Source organism: Cyprinodon tularosa, unplaced genomic scaffold, assembly GCF_016077235.1.
Source record: "Cyprinodon tularosa strain WSP-4 unplaced genomic scaffold, ASM1607723v1 ctg139, whole genome shotgun sequence".
NCBI lineage: Eukaryota > Metazoa > Chordata > Actinopteri > Cyprinodontiformes > Cyprinodontidae > Cyprinodon > Cyprinodon tularosa.
This window is the reverse complement of record NW_024038210.1, coordinates 685831-706854: the sequence shown is the minus strand read 5'-3', so window position 1 is coordinate 706854 and position 21024 is coordinate 685831. Positions and strand designations below refer to the sequence as shown.

General features: G+C 39.0%; 1 protein-coding gene across 2 annotated transcripts; it reads right to left on the bottom strand.

Annotated features, from left to right (window-relative positions):
• Positions 1-275: 275 nt before the first annotated feature.
• e2f2 (E2F transcription factor 2) lies at positions 276-20822 on the bottom strand. Of its 2 annotated transcripts, none has more exons than XM_038278152.1 (8): positions 20648-20822; positions 20159-20486; positions 9024-9123; positions 8294-8513; positions 3799-3960; positions 3074-3188; positions 2761-2950; positions 276-1906 (listed from the first exon to the last, which is right to left on the bottom strand). In XM_038278152.1, the coding sequence occupies exons 2-8, from the start codon at positions 20429-20431 to the stop codon at positions 1632-1634; spliced, it is 1335 nt and encodes a 444-aa protein (XP_038134080.1). In that variant the 5' UTR covers positions 20432-20486; positions 20648-20822; the 3' UTR covers positions 276-1631. The 2 variants fall into 2 exon arrangements, with proteins under 2 accessions (XP_038134080.1, XP_038134081.1); XM_038278153.1 differs by having other exon boundaries at positions 2761-2947.
• Between the last annotated feature and the right edge of the window lie 202 nt (positions 20823-21024).

Here is a 21024-nt window from a genome sequence, read left to right as displayed (position 1 = left end):
TTGATGCTAACTACAGATTAATTAGTGATGTTAAGAGTCATTACTGATGTTAGGTATAAAATAATAGAAATCTTATGATCCACTCCTAAAGAATAGCATCGTCGATCATTAAGTACAGCATTGCTTTAACATATTATGTCAGGGAAGAATAATTAAAGAGTTTGATCAGAGGCTATGAATGAAGAGTGCCTTCCAAAATGAACCTGTACTTTTAAAGAAAATGTGATTTTTAGGGGGAAATGTAGAGGATGGATTGTTCAAATAAACAGTCAAGCTGTAAACAAACGTATTTATTTCTTAACTTCAAACAGAACACGCAATATTACAAAATATTAAGTGCTGCAAGTTTTACCAAGGTCAAACAATCCAAAAAAACTGGAAAAAAAGGTATAAATACAAATTAATTTATGTACAAATACCTAAAAATAATGCTCATTGGAGAAAAAAATATTCTACACATTTTCAAATGACATTCTCTACTCTATATTTAAAATAAAAAAACCTCACACGCAAACAAACACACCATGACACCCATTTACCAAGCTGCCAAACACACAAGCACAGTTTTCAAGTTTCGTTAGGACAGGACTGGTAGCTTATCTCTGAGGTTTAGAGGAAAAGCCAAAAAAATTCAACTTCACAATGAAATTCAAATGCTCAAATCTCCAGAACGCTTCCAAATAAAACGTTTAATAAAACTCCACCTCCACCACACCTGTACCACAGGTGCCTTATTAGTTGATTTCAGATTATTTCGCTAGAAATAGTGATCTTGAACTTGGAAATCCAGGAATATTATATTACATCTGAAACTGGAGTCCGATTAGAGGGGGGGGATTAGAATCAAAGCTGCCAAACCATTGAGTCTGTGATTGCGTTTTCTATCATTAAACAGGACTTTGGGTCAATCAGCAGTTTTGGCACCAAACACAAAAGACTTGATTTTTAACATGCAGAGAAAATGAAAACTGATTGGAAAGAAACAGCATGAGCACCTTTAAAATCCGTCACAGTACGTCCAATATCCCTGCACAGATTTCCTACAGACATCTTTGTAAAGCCTGTGGAAGAGAGGCTGGACTGAATCACAGCTTTTGGTAATTTATGGGAAAAAGAAAAAGAAATCTGAATGTAAACACTCCTGTGAGTACAGCTTAACTTCTATCCAGTGATTAAATCCTGTAAAGCTGTACCAGAGTTAAAGCTGACAGTACAATACTGCCCCCTACAGGTCAAATCCTTTTAGGCTTTGAAGAAAGAAAAAAAAAACCCTGAGTTGCTCACATTGAACACTGCCTCATACCAACATGTGTCATAAAATTCTCCACATGAAACGGTATGCACACTGAAGTTCCTCCTTCTCTGATATTTAATTGATTCTAATATTCTTAGCACACTAAAAATATTCCTAGATAACCCCCCATCATTCTAAATTTTCTCCAAGTTTTTGAGTTGAATTACCTCTAAGTTCCATCGTCACCCCCCACAATACGTTCAAACGATTTACACTGTAAATCCAACAACCTTCTCTAAAGAAATAAAAATAAGCAATGGCTTCATAGTGTAATATTATTTTGCCCCGATCAGGCATTCATTTAAATATTTTCCCAACCCCTACTTCATTTTCAATCTCAGCTTTTCAATAAATCTCCGAGGTCGTAGGAGTCGAAGAAGTCCGACACCCCCTCGGTATCCTCCAGGCTCCAGAGGTAGTCGCTGTGGTCTAAAGGTGGAGAGAAGCAGACAAAGGGAGTGTTGGGGTCTGAGGTGAACGAAGTGCCCGGCAGCTGGTCCTCTGTGATCTGTAGCAGACTCGGAGGCAGACCCAGAAGCCCCTCGACGTCGAGCAGCGGGGGGGCAGAGCTGGCAGCTGAGGCAGCGGCTGCAGCTGGAGTGGATATACTCACTGTGTGAAGGACAAAGACATACCTTACTGTATGATGAGCAAAACCTGCACATGAAACAAGTGAGAAAAAATAAACTACTCCAACTGCTTTTTTTATGAATTATAGGGTAACTATCCCACCTCTTCAGGTGATCAAAGACCCCTCTGGAAAAAGCTTAAAATAAACCCTCAGTTCTATGCAGTTGTAAAATCTCACTTGAAATTAATATGAATTAAAAGCCTTAGATTTAATTAAAGATGCAGAATTATCTGTGTCAACGACTTTAGAAGATACATTTTTCAACAGAGCAGCATTTAGTATTATTCATTAACTTTCTTCAAGGCTGGAACAACCAGAGATCAACAACTGTTTCTCTTAGCATAACCCTGGACTTCAGAGTCCTCCCATAAAGGTTGATTATGAGAGGATGGAAGGTGGATTTTGTGTCTGATAAACTATTTCTGTGCTGGTCTTGAATTATTATCTTCCCTAAAGACATAAGGGTGACCAATGTTTCAGTTTTATGTAAGTAAGTCTGCTTCTTGTTTAAAAGATCCTGGTATTTAACTGACTGACAAAGAAAAACTGTCAAAGAGAAAACCAAAGATAACATAAAATCCTGCTGAGTGTGCAGTGTAATCCAAAAATCACACAATGGACTTGGCACTTTAATGGTCACCATAAACAAGACCAATGATTCTTCCTCTTTCCTGTCTGCACATCTGCTTTTCCCTTCTCTCTACACATGTGCAGTAGGTAAAATGCAGCTTAACACCAGAGTTCTTCGGTCAGTTCGAAAGGTCATACCTACATTTTCTTCATCAAAATTATTTATTTTTCAGAAAAAAATGCATCCATAGAAACCCAGACATACCTTCATCAGCTTCCTCTTTGACACTCTGGTTTGATTGTGTTAGTGGGGTGGTAACAGGTATTTCCATGTTTTCCTTTTTAGGGGTGACATCCCTCTTAACCGGACTGACATCTTCAAGCCCTTCTTCAGGACACAGGTACACTTCTATAGGCCCATTCCTACTCTTTAAATAGATCTGTAATGAGCCCTGCTGCAGAGAGGCAGATAGAAAACACAATAAATGCACTTTCACTATTTACAAAAATATGCAAAAACAGAACAGAGGGGATCAATAGAGGTTAGAGGTTTCTGCTATATTTTCACATGTTCTCACCCCAGCAGTGTCTGGCACCTCCAGCTTGGTCTCAGCAGGAGCTTTAACAGCAATGACCGTCTGGTCTCGGAGGCTGCTGATGGAGCGGATGTCCTGGTACGTCACATAGCCCAAAGTGCATCAAGGGATTAAGGATAATAGAAATGAAATATTTTCATGTGTGGCTGAATAAAATTCAATTCAATTAATTGTATTCATATAGCGCCAATTCACAGCATATGTCATCTCAAATCACTTTACAGTTCACCAGATCATCCAGTCTAATTGATTCCAAGTTTTCTATCTAAGGAAAACCAGTTGATTGCATCGACTCATTGACTTAAATACAATCCCTCACACTAAACATGTTTGTAGCGACAGTGGAGAGGAAAAACTCCCTTTTAACAGGAAGAAACCTCCAGCAGAACCAGGCTCAGTGTGAGCGGCCATCTGCCGAGGCCGACTGGGGTTCAAGGAGACAGAAACAGAGACACAAAAAGCAGCTGTAAAAGGCGGCACTTTCCAGGAAACACACAGCCAGGCAGACGAGCTCCGAGCCAATTCCCATGTCAGAGGATGAAGAGAGCATGTCACAGTCACAGTTAGAGAAACAGGACTACACTGGAAAACAGGCCGATCTCCAACACCTATAGACAAAGGTGTTGATGGCAGCAGCACAGCTGATATTTCTCTAAATACATGATGTAAATGGGAAAAGATAGCCAGTGAGTTTATGGAAAGGATATCTCTGACTGTCTTTGAACTCTGTGAGCTGTTTGAGCTGAGTGGTGCTGGACTGGATCAGCTCATCCAGGGATTTCTCCACTTTCTCCAGGTCCCCCAATTCTCTCCGGAGAGCAAAGGCCTTTTCTCCCCCAGCAGCACTGCCTTCAAAAACATTTCCCATCCTAAAAACACACGCACAGAAAAGCAGGAACTCAATGTTGAAAAAAAACATTCTGAAAAACTATAAAAACTAATATTAGACTGAAAACAATTAAGTCTGGAAACACAATAGAACACACTGTTTGTTTTCAACAAACTGTTTATTTCTTCTCTGCAGCCTGCCAAAGGGAACGTATCCAAGGGATAGCCAATCAAAAAAAAAAAAAAAAAAAAAACTTTACATCTAATGCTTGGAAAATAACAACATTGCAAATGGCAATGCAACACACGTGCATCAATTAAACTCCAGTTAAATGAAAATAACTTTACAAACCAAAACAGCTTTGATTAATGAGGTCTCTTGCTGTTCTGACCCAAACTTAATACACTATTTTTCTTGGATAATCTCCATTTCAGCTGATTTCACAATGGGAAAGCGAGGAACCTCCACTTGTGCAAGCATTAGTGGTGAAACATCACTTCAATATCCTCTTTAACCCATCTAATATCTATCTGATGTGAACCGCATGCACACACAGTACTGCAGTATTCAGTATAACAACAGCAGCCTGCAAATATGTAAATTTCACTGAATTCTTTATGTATTTTATTTGGAATCTATGTAATAAACATTTAAAACTGATAAATATAATGAAAATTAAGAGCAGGTAACATTTTTGTCCAATCTATGTGGTCATATTTAACACTCCTTTAACTGATATCTGACTTGTTTACTATTATTCATTATTATTCTTATTATGCATAAAAAGCCTCAGTTGGTAAGTATGATAGACATGTATACTTTTCTATTAATTATAGATTTTTACTACTCATATTATGATATAAGGGTCTAATGCAGGGTTGCAACTAATGATTATTTTTGGAAATTATTAATCTGTCAATTATTTCTTTCATTAATTGGTTAATAATCGGATAGGAATCCTTAAAGAAGACTTTTTATGAAATTAAACCAGGTGAAACTGAAACTGTTCCACCAGAGGCGTTCTGGATTGAGCATATTGACAGAAAACTATTTTTTATTTTTTTATCTTGAATGCAAAAATGTTTACATATTATATATAATTTTGGTATAATTGCTGCTCTAAGTGGGTTGCCCTATCAGCTAAAGACATGTTTTAGAGTTTCTAAAGTCCAATTAACAATTAATCAATTACTAAATCAGATGACGATTATTTCAACAATCGCGATTAATTTTTTCAGCCATATTCAAATATTTTATTATCTATCCTCAAACGTCACAATAATTGCAGCAGAGAATATTTCTTTTGTTAAGAAATGAATAAAACACAGGGGTTGATGTTAAGGATTTTTACCACTTGCCCTTTGGGCAAGTGACTTTCACATTTCATTTGCCCAGAAACAATTTTCACTTACCCAGTATAATGTTTGATAAATATAGTTCCTAATATTCATATTTGTATATATATCAATGAAACATGTTTGTTTTTTAAATGTTTTTTGTAATTCAGTATTTTTTAAGTTTCCAGTTTCCTGGTGTGTATATGCATGCATCAGATAATGAACTCAAGCCTACATTACCGTGTTAACATGCTTTTCAAACCTTCCTGCACATTCTTTTCAAACTAAACTTTGCTTTAAACTGTTGTGTGCTTGGAAAAATGTAAATTGTAATGTTAAAAATAAAAAAAAAATTGACAGGTTAAAAACTTACACTACTACTACTCACCAATTTAACATGTTTAGCTCTATAACATTTAAATGCACCACTTGAATGTCTAAGAGAAAAAAAATGTACCGGTATGAACATTTTTTAATGTATGACCACTGTACATATTTACACTGTGCGCATACAGTTATTATTATTATTTTCCTAATCCCTGACTGATCATTTTTAATGTAGCGTGTATTATAGTATAGATTAAATTCATCATCCAGCTAACCATGTTTATTTGAATTTTAGTTGTTTCTTTCTTTAGGTTAAGTACTATATACCATAATGTTAACTGAAAGGAAAACATTAAACTCAAAAAGGCTTTATGTTTAAATCCTAAGCCAAAAAAGTTAGCAACTGGAAGTAGCGTAGGATCCCATTTCCTGTGCAGACGAATGATAAAACAGAAAGGATTTTAAGGCATTTATTTTCTCAGGAAATATATTATTAACCTTTAACACAGTATATTTTAGTACTCTTACTATTTTTGGCGAGCGAAAAACATAGTTTAGGTCTTTTTCACAAAATAAAATCAAGGGCGACGCGGATAAATATATCTGTTTGCGTATGCACAAATGAGCCAACGGTACGGATCGTGTTTCCGGGACGGATCAAGTGGTGACAGGGCTGCTATTTAATAAAATAAAACTTTAGGTGGGCTCTAGGTGTCGCTTTGCCCAGTCAGCTTCTACTGAACATCCTTCCATTCCAAAGACAGAGTGAAGAGAAGCAGTACAAGATTAATAATGTGAAAAACCAGACAGTTACTGACTTTCCAGGTTAGTAAAGAGCCTCAGTGCTGATTTCTCTACCCTTCCTGTGCTTGGCTTCCAATAAAAAATTTATTTAGTTCCATCTGAAAGTCATGCATTTAAGAGGATGTCGTTATTACTGTGGATCATTTCTGAGGTTCAAAACTGGGAGGACTTCCGTAAAAATAAAAAAAAATATCCACTGGACTTGGTTTCCAAGATTTGAAGACGTTTCGCCACCTCTCCAGGAAGCTTTCTCAATTCAAATGTCTGGATCAGCAGTGAGTTTGAGTCTTATATAGACAAAGCCTTGTATCACTTGGAAACATGCAAATGGTAACCAATGAATGGGTCGTTTGGTTCCATCGTTAGCCTGTAATATCTGAAACCTGTCTATGATTGTTAAAGGAATATTACACCCAAAACATGATTAGCCTTCATTTTCTACTCACCCCCATGCTGAACAACACTCTGGAGTCCTTTTTTGATATCTCAAATGCATCTGGAGATCTGGGAGGCTTCTTGCTGTCTGCTGACATTCAAATAATGGAGGTCCATGGCGCCTGAGGCAGAAAGGTCTATAAAAGTCCACAAAAAACGTGTCAATATTCCTCCATACTGCTCGTCCAATGTATTCCAAGTGTCCTGAGAGGGTAGCATCCAGAATTTACTCGAAACGAAGTCATTTAGAATGTTTTTAGAGCATAAACAGTAGTGTATAGGATTTCCTGAAAGCGCGTTCACGAGTCTACGGAAACCGCGGCAGACCAAACCAGATGAAAGTGCGCATTCAGCTCGGCAAAGAACTCATGCTCTTCCTCAACGCTGAAGTCCTCAGACATTTTTCTTTCGTTGTTTCTTTCTTTGCACAGGTAAACAGCACATTTCTTCTTCTACGCTTGCATTATTGGCAGAGCAGACGCTGAATGCACACTTTCATCTGGTTTGGTCTGCCGGCTTGCAGGCGCGCGCTTTTAGGAAATCCTATACACTACTGTTTATGCTCTAAAAACATTCTAAATGACTTTGTTTCGAGTAAATTATGGACGCTACCCACTCAGGACACTTGGAATACATTGGACGAGCAGTATGGAGGAATATTGACACGTTTTTTGTGGACTTTTATGGACCTTTCTGTCTCGGGCACCATAGACCTCCATTATTTGAATGTCTGCAGACAGCAAGAAGCCTCCCAGATCTCCAGATGCATTTGAGATATCAAAAAAGTACTCCAGAGTGTTGTTCAGCATTGGGGTTAGTAGAAAATGAAGGCTAATCATGTTTTGGGTGTACTATTCCTTTAAGAGTCGGTCGTTTCAGCTATTACAGGAGATAATCCCCCCCCTTAACGGCAATCCCCCCCCATTAACGACCGACCCCCAGAATCATAGACAGATAGTAATTAGATGCAATTTGAAGAGAGTTGGTTGTTCTAGATGTGATTTCTGTTTCAGAGCAAAGATCAAGAATAACAGAGAAATTTGTTGTTTTATTAGAGGTGTTAAAAGTGTTAAAAACTGCTCAAGAGCAGAACACCAAGGAGGCCCATGTGGAACTGTAGCATATAGGTACAATTTGTTGGAAAAAACATCTGAAAAAAGCTCTGACTAAAGGATGTTTAGAAGGACCCAGCAAAAATATTTTTATGCAATCCTAGGAAACGGAAAACTTTCTTATGGAGTATGCAGAGGCCTTCAATGGAACTTTATGGCTTATCCATCTAAAAACAATATCATTATCTTTCCGTCTCCCTCTTGTTCCATCCTTTATGATGCAATTTGTGGTTGTGAACAAACAACATGTGGAAAGTGGAACACTTTTCCATGAAACATAAGAAGTTAACAATTTTAGCTAATCCTGAGAGTAAGTCTTGAGAAAGGACTAACTGTTTCACCCTGTATTCAAACTTACAGCCACTGGATGTTGTTCTTCGACTTCTTTCGGATGAGCTGGACCCCTTCTAGGACATTAGTGATGTCATAGATCCGCCTCTTCTGGACCTCCAGGACTTCAGTGGCCCAGTTGAGATCCAGAACTCCATCAGGAGACTCTGCGATCAGACCCACAAACTTCTTGGTCAGCAGGCCCAACGATGTGTCGTACCGCGTCCGCTCCCCTGGAGACTTTGGAGCTTAAAGGGAACATATAAAAACATCTGCGGTTAGGAGACCAAAAACTGAGCATTTTCACTTCTTCTAACAGACTTATGTCCATCTGTGGATCATTAGTTTAACTGATTGCTGATTAGGCCACTGAAGCACTAGGAGTTTTAAATGCTGCTAGATAAATGTAGTATTGATCATTTTTTATACTTTAGGTTGATTTCACAGGTTTGCTTTCCCAGAGAGTTTGGAAACATGCTTAATGGTTTCTCTCTCACATGTTCAACAAAAATCAATTTCAAGAAGAAGCGATTTAAATCCACATATTATTATGAAAACCTTTAGCTCCCTTTCTGGAACGTTTCTCAACTTCAACCAACGTCTCTGATTTTTCTCGCCACAGAACAATCCTCTACTGAACCAAATCCTACTTCCTCCCGCCTGACCTGAACTCCACCAGACCTCCTTCTATCCAATGCAATAGATAAATAAATGCACTGCCTAATAAAGGTAACCTGATCCCCATGTAGACGACTCACTTCGTGGGCTTTGAAGTCCTGTTACGAAGCTGCTTTTGCCTTTAGGTGTCCTGAACTCCGGCAGGTAGAGAGGGTCCTCCAGGTCCAGCTTCCTTTTTGCCTGAAAAGATTTTGTTTTGTGCAGATCAGAAAAATAAAACTTAAACAACAAAATCAAAACAGAATTCATTTTCTAGCTTTTGCTGGAAGGTTGAACTGTGAAGAAAAATGTCTAGGGTCCTAATTGTCTAATCCCTCTGATTGGTTTATTCAATGCAACGTGTAGAGCGAGTCTTGACTGTGAAATGAATGCAAAGAAAAGAGACAATAGAGGGTTTTGTTAGAGCCATAAATGTGCCAGCACTTTTCAAAAGCACCAACAAAATGCCCCACTCACACTTTCCCAAGCATGAAGTGGGGCTCATTGTGAGGGTAGGTCAGGAGTTTTGGTGAGGGGGTGACTGCTTCTTGACCCAACACTGTCTAAGTGCCATGGAGTCTCAGGAATCCCTCAATGACCTCTTCAAGAGGTTTAGGACTCCTGTCCCTCAACCTCTGACTTTACACAAACTCTGCACGAGTCCAGAATCTACAAACATGGCAAAGCCTCTAGTTTTAATCAAAATCATGTATATCTGTGGCTTTTCCTGCCAGTAGCTAACCAGAACCATGCTTTGACGTCTGATCTGTTGCTTCCAATTACATCCTATTCAGATTTTGTTTATTCTAGGAATATAAAACATATATTTTTTAATAAAATAAATCCAACTATGCATCATTTTGATTTGACTAACTAACTTTTACACCAATTCAAACCTTCCTAGTCCCCTTTGGCCGTGAATGCTGGATTAAGTCAAAGCTGAAATATAGTTTGTTTATTGCTAATTTAGCCTTACCTTCACCTAAATATATTTTTAATTATAATCCATTTTTATTACAATTTAGGGGGGGAAACACACTATAAGTTATGCTCCTCTTCTTTGACTTAAATCAAAGTTTTAGTAAACATATAACCATAAAATCAGTCTAGCTTTCAGTTATAGACCAGTTAAAAACATATAGGCATAGCAGATATCAGCCAAAATTCCAATATCATGCATCACTGTTGCAGATGCATATACAAACACATTTTTGTGCAATATTTCAATCAGAGAATACTCCTCAGATGCAATAGGAGAAAGTAAAGAAATTTCAAAATGTTAAGTCTTTTCAGATAGTATTTAGTTATGCTTCTTTGTGTTTGTTTATTAATGGGGATGAATGATATATCTGTATTACTATATTTTTCATTCTTTAGCACATTGGTATCGTCTAAAAATAAAAAAAAATGAGCCAATATCAACAAACAGTGTTTATTTTCACTGGTTACTGTTTCTGTTTCAGGAGAGGGAGGGAAAAGGATCGAATATGAGATATTTTTTAGGCCATGTGACTTTGATTGTGATGCTGTTCAGGTTGATGGGTATTTAATTGAAGCAACGAAGAGATGTAAACACTGTGATCACTTTTTCTTGGTGTCCAAAGGGTAAAGAAACATGATATATAGAATATACTGGCAAATATTGTTTATTGGCCTAGATGGCAACATTATTATTGGATATCTATATCTGTGGTAGATCCCAACTTATTTTGTTCCAGATCTCTGAAAGACAGACTGCTATACCTATTCTTTGTGATCTTAACATTAAACTAAACTGCTTTTATAGGTTTTTACTGTTGAAAAGTACCACACACGTCAAAAGGGAAAGTTTAAAGACTGGAGGTACTTTGTTGGACACCTCTGTTGTGCAAATCAGCAACCCCATTAAAACCCACCCAAGAAAAAAAGAAGACCAATAAACTTTTAACAGTGGACAGGGAAGTTTGTCAATCAGTAATCACTGACCCAGTCACACTGTTCAGTGTTACAGAAAACACCAGGAACAGAAGCTGTGAGGTGTGGGGTGTCAGAACTCAGGCCGTGGGTTAATCTCTTCCATCTGGTTTGGACCTCACCTAACCGTTTACTCGCCCACCTCTTTTTTTCACGTCTTCTTAAAAAACACTAAACAAAGACTTCTTTATTGCCACAGAACACCAGGTGACTGAGCTCATTTAGGTAATGCATTAAAATCGGAGCACTGAGTTTGTAAAGCATAACAGAATGTTCAAATCCTCAGCCTCGTGCGGCTGTCCTCATGTGAGAGATGAGTCAAGAGAAAGCCGTCGTTGTCTGAATGCGCTCCACGATGTGTCCACCTGTCGCCTGGCGACATCTGGAGCGGCACAGACAGCATAAGCGCTGCTAAAGGCTGAATTTAGATCCCTAAATCCCACAAACAGCCAGAGCAACTCGACAGGACAGCAGCAGCAAAATGTCCCAGCATCTTTCTCTTTATTTCATTATTCACAATTTCCTCTGTGCACCAGTTTTTCAAAAAGTGCAACAGTTGTAGTCAGAAACAGACCTGCTGACGGGTTGCAGGAAAGGGATCAACGGTTTCACTTTGCAGCTGTGTGTGTGTTTGTGTTCAGGGTGGGGGAAATAGACCCTCCCGCTTTGCATGAGGGATTTTTCTGATGACTCGACATGGTTTGCATTTCATGTGCTGAAGATGCGTCAGATAAGTAGTTAATGCACCTAGAAGAAAGTACTTTTATTTAAACTGCTGTAGTCCAAATACCTAAATAATGTGTGGGCTATTGTTCTTATTCTGAGGTTTTTATTTCTGCGTTTTATTGTCATTACACTGTCACAAGTACAGAGCAATGAAATGAACTATCTGCATTTAACCCATCCCTTTGGGAAGCAGTGAGCTGCCATTGTTTGCAGTGCCCGAGGAGCAGTTGGGGGTTAAGCATCCCAAGGTGGCCGTCTGTGGGAGTGGGGCAATGTGAAATGCCCTATCTGTCATGCTTTTGGTTATATTGTGCTTTATTTTGCTCTATGTTACCTAGTTTTATTGGTTTAATTCCTTTTTTGTTGTAATTTCTAGATTTGTTAAGTTCTCATGTTTTTCTGCTGTCCTCTGTAGCCCTCTTGTGTGTGTGTATGTTCCTTTCCCCTTGGCTACCTCGTTGTCTCCTCACACCTGCTCCTTGTCAGCTCGTTAGCCTCCCTTTGTCTCTGTCAGCTATATATGCTCTCCCTCTGCTCTCACTCTTTGTTGGTTCCTTGTTGTTGCTGGTCCTGTCTTCGCTGTAGTCGTCTCCCCTCGTCTCTCCCTGGCTCCTTCTACGTGTTTTCCCTTGATGTCTCCATGGTTCTGGTCTGTTACATTTTTAGTTGGATTTTTGGACTGCCTTTGTTAACCATTTTCATTAAACTACAAGTATTCACCTCTGCCTCTGCATTTGGGTCCTCCAAACCACAACCAACCCTGACACTATCCTCTAGGCTGCCACTCCCTCTATTTTTTTCTTCAAGGCTGACTTAGTAACTAACTTAATTTTTTCTTCTTTTTTTTAGCATTGTTATTCAGGTGATGATATCTGAATTATCCTAATTTTCGGACTATTAGCCGCACCTGAATATAAGCCACAGAAGCTATGTTTAATGTCTGTCTTTCTCGCTGTTGTTCTGTCTCGTACCACTCGCTGTAGAAGTCTGTTTCTGGAGGACCTCCGCATTCCCCCGCGCGCAGCTACCGTACTTGTGTGTTGAAGCAAATGTGACTTCAACATGGTGGATGGTAAAATCCATAGATTTAGGTATTACCCTAGTGGCCGTTAGCTGTGAAAGTCCATAGTTATATAAGCCGCAAGGTCGAAAAATGGGGAAAAAGTCACGGCTTATAGTCCGAAAATTACGGTAGATGCTATGAAATAGGTTTTACAGTAGGAGCTTTTAGATGTTTTTAGAAGCCCCCCTGATACTTTTCACCTCAGGGTGTCTTAAGCCGGGCTTACACTGTGTGATTTTTTGCCCTTTTCGGGCAGTCTTTCCAGTCGTGCAAGAATTTTCCGATTGGCCCAACTTTAAGCCTGCATGGTTCATCATGCGTTGTGTAGTATACAGGGGGTAATGATAGCCTCTCACAACCACCTCTCGATCAGGAATCGTGGGGTTGGGAGAAAATCAAACATGTTTGATTTTCAGTCAGGCAAATCGCTCAGTGGGCAAACAAGGACTCTTCTTCTTGTTCCTCTCAGAATAAAACACAAAGGCATGTCAGGGGTGCGAGTGAAATGGAGTTCTTTCTGTAAAATTGACAGACGTTGTAGCCAGGTTTGCTCAGCCATGTCTTTGTCCAAATATGTCGTCGCCTTTTCTTTTTAGGGCTTTCAGCACAAAATTGCAAAATTGCAAAGGCAGCACGTTTCACTCTAGTGAGCTTCATATTCCACTTCTATTAGTTTGGCTTCCAGATAGATGAGTCCCACTAGTGCCATCTCTCTCCAGGGCTGAGTCCGATGTGGTTTTGAGACTTGCAGTGTGAGCAGGTAGATCGGATCAGAGCTGTAGCTATGTGCAACGACAGAAAAAAATCACACAGTGTATGCCCAGCTTTATATTAATATTAAAGAATGGAAGAAAACCTGCAACTGTAGTGAACCTACATTTAATTAACAACCTATTCTTGTTTTAAAGATTTAGCTTGAAATTATCTTTGCTAAATCTCAATAACGGAACTCCACAGGGTTCTAATCTCAGCCCTACTTTATTTTCCCTCCATTGATTTAATATAAAATACATTTTAGGTTTAAGGGGACGGTTAGATCTAATATACCCAGTGTTGTCTGGTGTGATGTCCAAATATTTACTGACCAATACCTTTGAACTGTTTTCAAATCAAGGTAAAAACTAACAGTTCCCCTTCAGTAGCAGCCTCAAAATGACTTGAAATCTTTTACTTTTGTCCAGACCTGAAAATGAGTTTGTCCTGTCACATTTATTAAAGGAAAAAAGTAGCACTAAGTTCCTGCTGCTGTGGAAACCCCTAAACAATTATAATAATACAGACAAGTGAAGGGCCTGTAAATCTAGGCCTTTCCTCAAACAAACGAACCCGCTGATCAGGCTGAGCAGGGCTGAGATTCCACCAAAGTCAAGGGCAAGTTACAGTATGCCTGCAAATATCTACTATCTGTGTGAAGTCTCACTTTTAGACAGCTGAAGGAAAAAAACACTCATGTTTAGTGATAATATACATTCATACAGGTGAAATAAAAAGGCCAGTCTGTGCATTCTGGCTGCTAAAGGGGGGGAAGGGAAGGCTGATCTGAAATGCAAAACTCCCCCTACAGAAAACGGAGAGGTCCTTTGGCAGGGCTTCCCTCAGGGTGCGGTAAAACAAGGTGAAAGATAGGAAGAGTGCATGCATACAAATGGTAGAATGGCAAATGTCACACCAAGGCATCAGTCTATATGGGGTTAACCACAGGGGCTCAAGGGAGGTGAGGTAAGTCGTCAGAAGAGGCCATTAGGAACCCCCTACTTTGAAATCTCTACTTTATGTAAACTGCCTGACAGACATTGAGAGGAGTTCCCTGGAATCTAAAAGAAAGAACGAATACTGTAATAAATATACAGTTTATCCAAACATAATCAACATTCAACACGCCCTGTTTTAACCCCACGTGTTTGTTAATGATTACCGCCTTCTTTCCCCAGTGAATATGACTAATACGTAAGTAAACCTAAGACCTGTGCAGCTAAGGGTAAAGACAGGAGTTAGAGACAGCAGGATTGCTTTAAAGACTATTTTTCTTTCCCTTAGCATCCGGTTATCTGCCTTGAAGCTCTAAAGAGCAGTGGTTATGCTGTTGTTTAAGTTAAAGGAAGTGAGCTGTGCACCAGTTCACAAAGTTTCCTGCAATCATCAACAACCATGACAGCTGCCAAGAAAAAGAAAGTACAAGATCTAAACAAAACTAACTTTAAGAGGACTGCTGAAAATGAGCTACAGTATATCTATTCTGTCAATTAAATACATTCATAGCTGTGGGTGACTAACCCCAGTTTTTATGTTAGAATAAATTTCACATTCATTTTAAAAAAGGCATCGTGGAGGACGATTAGTCAGACGGTTCCTTTTGACTTGCTTTTCCACTATGAACAAGTAAGGCGTGTTTTTCTGTCCATGCCCCACCTCAACTAATGCCTGCATAAATGTCAAGGTCCCTTTCTAAGACATGTACTGTTTAGTCATTTTACTTAAAAGACTTCGCAACAACTTTTTTTATCAAAATGATTATTTCTGACGCTTATAATACATCCACATTATTAATAGAATAAAACAGCATAAAAGTACTGTTATTTTACTGGAAAAAATACATTTAAGATATAAATAATACGGGTTTTTTGACCGGTCAAAAACTTGTAAATATTTACTTCTGGTTACCAAAACAACGTCATGATGAAAAGGTTCTGCATCAGTAGTAATAGGAAGTAGGAATAGGCACTTCTCTATACTGAACCGCAGTAGCATTGGTGCCGACTTAAGCCAGGCTTACATTGTGCAATTTTTTGCACTTTTCGGGGTGACTTTCCAGCTACGTGTGAGCTGTAGCTGCATGCAACAATTGAAAAAAATCGCACAGTGTATGCCTGGCTTTAAGGAAGCAAAAGGGCTTAAGGCCAATTCATGCTTCTGACGCATAGCCTCTGCAACCGTCAAATCTGTTTCTGTCGTCGCACACCTCAAAAAGTCCTGACCACGCGCCGGACGGCTGCAAACCCGCGCAGAGTGCGCAGACAACAAGCAGCTGCGATTGGTCCTTGGTATGCCTTTCCGGCTGTCTGTGTGGTCGTTCTTCTCGATTCGGTGCCCTTTTTTTAAACCGAGCAACAACTACAATGGACAACTACGACGAAAGGTTAATCAGTCTTTTTTTCCAGCTCCATTAACAGAATATGTTCCCCTTTGATGTCTAGCAACTCTAGATCCATCTTAGTGACTGATATCTTGCAGACGCACCATTGTTGTCTTGGAAGATAAAGCACTCCAACCGGCGCCTCCGAAGTTCTCGCGAGTTCTGGATTAGGCTCCCCCTTGCGCTTTGGCGGGAAACTGCTGTGCATTCCTAGAAATTCCAGAACGACGGTGCAGAAGCATACCAGCGAAACCGGTTCGCGACCAGACACAAGTCACATTTGATGTGAGGGTTGCAGAAGTCTAATCTGCCCTTTAGAAGGCATGCAGAGGTTGCTGCTTTTCTTTAAACTGGTAACTTCAGTGTTTGTTAATGCTAACTTTTAGTTATGCAAACCTTTGGTCAGCATTGTCACTCTCCGATCCATAATGGGAGCATGATCCGTACAATCAGCGCATGCACTGCGCAACCAGATAAGCATCCGGGTTGCCCTCCGCTATAATTACGTTAATGTATTTCCTGAGAAAACAAATGCCCTAAAATTGTTTTATAACTTCTGTGCTCCGGAAAAAGAATCTTATGCTATTTCCTAGAGCTAACTTTTTCGGCTTTGGATCAACGAAAATGCGGATAAACATGGTTAAATCATACTTTGCCAGACTACTCTGAACACGTCTGATGATGACGTCAGACAAGCAGTTTAACTGAGAAAATGTAAAAAAACATCAAATTGTCCAAGAAAATTCAGAAATGTTTTAAAGATGTGTATTAGGATGCTTTACTGATTAAATGATATAAATTACTACTTTTATTACTATGACTATATTATTTATTGAGCCCTGGATGAATATCTGCTTGCACATGCTCAACTGAACTGATGGTACGGATTGTGCTTCCGGTACTAGGGTTGTCAAAAGTATCGAAACTCAAAAAAGTATCGATACTGAAATGTTTTTAAAGTCAAAGTCAAACTACTTTTGTCCTACATGTTAATAAAACCATCAAAATAAAGTGATTTTATTGCAATTAGATCATATTGCTAGTCCTTGGATGTGGCTACAACACATCCAAACACATAGAGCTGCAGACATTAATGTCAGCTTGGATTATCAGTGGACCGTACATCACATCCGAGCAACTGGATCAACCACGTCTGTCGCATGACCTGGTTTTTATACCGGATTCCAGCATTCCAGCACTGAGATGCAGACATTTAGGAACTGATACAGAGTAAAGACGCGGGTCCACTGTGGTAGAGGATGAGCCAGGTGGTAGTTTGTGTCCCACTATCAATATAATCCTCTTGTGGAGCCTATTAGTGGAGGCAGGCTTTCAGGGCAGGGGGGTTAAATCACATATTTGAAGAACCTATGCACACTTGGACCCAGTAACAAGGCAACATCTTGCAGTCTAACATGTATTTTTATATAATCACCCCCCAATATTAAATACTTGTACCAACTTATATGCTCTCAGACAGGTACAGATGGGTCAGATATCAGTGCATTAAAATGTTGCAGTTTAAAACAGTTTCCCAGCTGAGTGGAAAATAAGGTAAGACACTGTCCCCTCCCCCACCTGTTGCTAAATAGGGATGATGATCCAATTCAGATCATCATCCAATTCGGGTCATGCATCTGAATCCAATTCAGATGCATGACCCGTCATTTGGTACACATGACTGTCAACAAGACCTAAAGACATATGAGCCATTTACATGCAGTGATACAGTGCTCCCCCTTCTCCCGCCTATTGTAGCAAACTGTCAGAAATATGAATATCACACCCTTTTCCTCAGTTACAAGAAAGAGAAACTTGGCTCTTTGGAAATATATTTCCTGTCATGCAAAACCCCCACACCAAAAAGAGGAACGAAACGTGCGCCACCCAACCTCAGATAATTAGGTAACACCATTTTAAATCCTTTGTTGGTGAGAAGAGATCTATTTCTTCAGACACTACCTGAGCAGCGCAACTAATAACCTGTTAATATCAACTCATGTCTATATTTCTATTTAAAAAGCTGAAAGACAAAAAAAAGATTGATTAGATATAGGAAAACATTTTTGCTTACTTTCCATTTCAAGTTATTCTTTCTGATGAAAATAAATAAATAAATGTTTATGATACAAGTATCATGTCTGTAATAACTGATGCCTTAATTTTCATGGCAGCAGTAGGAATTTTTGGTATATTTTTCATTTCAGAAAAGATTTACCATCAACAACAAGACCAGGTTAGAGATTTTGGTTTTAGATCCATTTTAGGCTATTTATAGAGATGTCACGTCAGCCTATCCCCACTACAGATACAGGAGATTTAACAGAACTTGCCCCTCCTTCAGAGCACCAGTTGTTCAGTTATGACCCCCAACCTGCAGCTCAACCAGAACAGGTTCTACAGGTTCTGTAAGGACTAATGAGTGGAGCAGATGGAGCAGCTGTCTATGGGTGGTACCACCAAAAAAAGCAATGCTACGAAGCCCATTACACGCTGCAGAGGGGCCACTCATCCTACATTTGTCCACAACTAAATGCCTCGTAAGACTATCAAATACACCCTCCCTTCCCCTTTCTCAGCACAGCATCAACACAAGTATGGCGTTAGTCTAAAAACCAGAAAAATGCCTCTAATCTTTAGAGGGAACGCTGCAAAAACAATCTAGAAATAAGTAAAAATGTCTAAAATGAAGTGAATTTGTCCTTAATTTGAGTTGGTAAATAAGATGATCTGCCAATGGAATAAGATTGTTCGCTCTTAAAATAAGATAATTAGCTAATATGCTGTTGAAATTATGGAGAACCAACTCTGCCATATCTAAAAAAATAAATACAGGAATAAATAAATGCTCAATAAATACATAAGTATTAAATTAATTGCCCCAAAAATAAAATAAAAATCCCTCCTCATTTGCATAATGAGGCAGAAATGCATACAGAAATATAAATACAACAGGCAGAAATAAATAGCGTTAAAGAAATAAATAGGGCTATAAAATACAAAGGAAGAATAAAACAGATAAAAATATTATATCATGCACATAAATAAATACTTAAAAAATAAGTAACAAATAAATAAAGTTGAAGATTATAAAGGACAATAAATAAATACGGTAATTATGACAAAGGCGAATAAATAAAGAAGCTATATAAAACAGATATATACATTTATGTCTCACTGTATAATTTAATTTCTACCTACATTTATGTGTTTATTGTATTTTGGGGGGCAATTAATTGCATGCTTATTTATTTATTGAGCATTTATTTATTTATGTATTTATTTTTAAATATGGCAGAGTTGGTCCTCAACACAAAATAAGACACAGCAATTATGTTTTACTTAGTTTAAGTAAATTGTCTTCTTCCACTGGCAAAGTGCCTCACTTACCTCCTCAATTCAAGAAATAATGCATTTATTTTAAGAAGAAATTACTTACCGGTATTTAGATTAGTTTTTTTCTAATGAATAGAGCACACATTTACGGAAGAGGATTAGGGCCACTGAAAAAAAGTTAAAAAGTCAACTTTTAAGTTAATTTTTAAATATTATTTCAGTTTAATATGGGGGGAAAAAAATGACTTTTTTTCCTCAGAATTCTGAGGAAAATTCTGACTGAATTCTGACAGCTGACAAACATGTTAGCATCAAGCTGCAGTCATGTCTGTTTTAGAGACTAGCTCTCTTTAATTACCTTCTGCTCTTCCATTATAGATATAGAATCACCGGGGACCCCTTGGGCACGCAAAAAGTTGCCTAATTTTTTACCCATGTGTCACAGGCCTTCCCAAACAACTCACATCTTTGTCAGTGAAGCTGAGTGCTCCCACATCTCTTCCTTCATGCTTGCCCATCTACATTAGGATCCAAAATTCTGAGATTAAAGTCAGAGTTATGAGAAACAAGTCAGAAATTTGAGAAACAAGTCAGAAATTTGAGAAAAAAGTCAGAAATTTGAGAGAAAAAGTCAGAAATTTGAGAGAAAAAAAGTCAGAAATTTGAGAAAATATGTCAGAATTCTGAGATTAAAGTCAGAATGATGAGAAATAAGTCAGAAATTTGAGAAAAAAGTCCAACTTCTGACTTTTTTCTCATATCATTCTAAACTAAAATGTAAAAATCAGTAAGCCTTTTTTTGCTTTTTCAATGGCCCTAATCCTCATTCGTACACATTTATGCACAATATCATCATCATCATCATCATCTGCAGTGCAGCACAGGGCCCCTCTGTGGTTTATCGCGTCAGAGCAGCGTAAACATGGATGCCAATGCAAATCGGGAATAATTCCTCCTACATGCATTCAGCACAGATCAAGATGTGTGGAAAACATTGTGTCTGCAGAGAAAGTGTGAGTGCTTACCGGCAGCCGCCCGGTGGACGACCGGATGGGCTTTACGTCCGGTCCGTGGGGGGTTGAGTACAGACTGTTGCCTCTTTGTTCGGCCGATGTGTTGCTGATCTGGGTGAAGTATCCGACCGGTACCGTGCTGATCAGCGGGCTGGACAGTCCGGTGCAGAAGAGCTCGCCCTTCACTCCGCCGCTGGACACAATCTTCATCTTATTCTGGGAGCAGGAGAGCCCCACCGGCGGCCGGGCCGGTGCGGGAGAGACGCCTCTGGGCATCCGCATCATTTTCCTGGGTTAATAGAACCGGATCGGTGCGGTGGAGGAATAATCGAGCAGTGAGCTGGAAACAGATCAAATGCTGCTAGTAAACAATTACAAAGACTCACAACAGCAGCTCTTCCTATATTTAACCTACAATAATAAAAATGCAAAAGTTAAACATAAACTAAGCATTTTTTAATCCTTTGTTCTGCAACAAAGCTTAAAAGAAATTTCTCTTACCAGTTATTATAAATCTCCTTATAAATCAGCACATTTGCACATCCAGTAATTCAGTAAATGTTGTCTGGGTTCGGATCCAGATTAAAGAATGTGACTGAAACGGAATCGGATCCTCTCCAAGCCTGGTGTCCAAACAGCGCAGGTCAAAACTCTCCATACAACAGAAGAAGAGTCTTTTTAGCGCCAAACCTGATCCCGCGAAATTTAGATCTCCCGCGGTTAGATCTGGCTTCTGATTGGCTGACGGCACGCTCGGCTTGTCACATTTGTATAAAACAGTTGTGATGGGCTGGGGCTCGCGCCCTTAAAGGGACAGGAACCTCTCTTTGACACCAGACTGTTTATTGTCAGGATGGAGGACAATAGAACTGTTTTAT

Bases quoted from the DNA above. Each gene is read 5' to 3' on its own strand.
- e2f2 (XM_038278152.1), bottom strand. From the start codon at position 20,431: ATGATGCGGATGCCCAGAGGCGTCTCTCCCGCACCGGCCCGGCCGCCG. The intron at 8,514-9,023 runs GTGAGTCGTCTA...GTTCCCTTTAAG, and splicing joins AGGACTTCAAAGCCCACGAA to CTCCAAAGTCTCCAGGGGAG. The intron at 2,951-3,073 runs GTGAGAACATGT...GCCTCTCTGCAG, and splicing joins AGGTGCCAGACACTGCTGGG to CAGGGCTCATTACAGATCTA.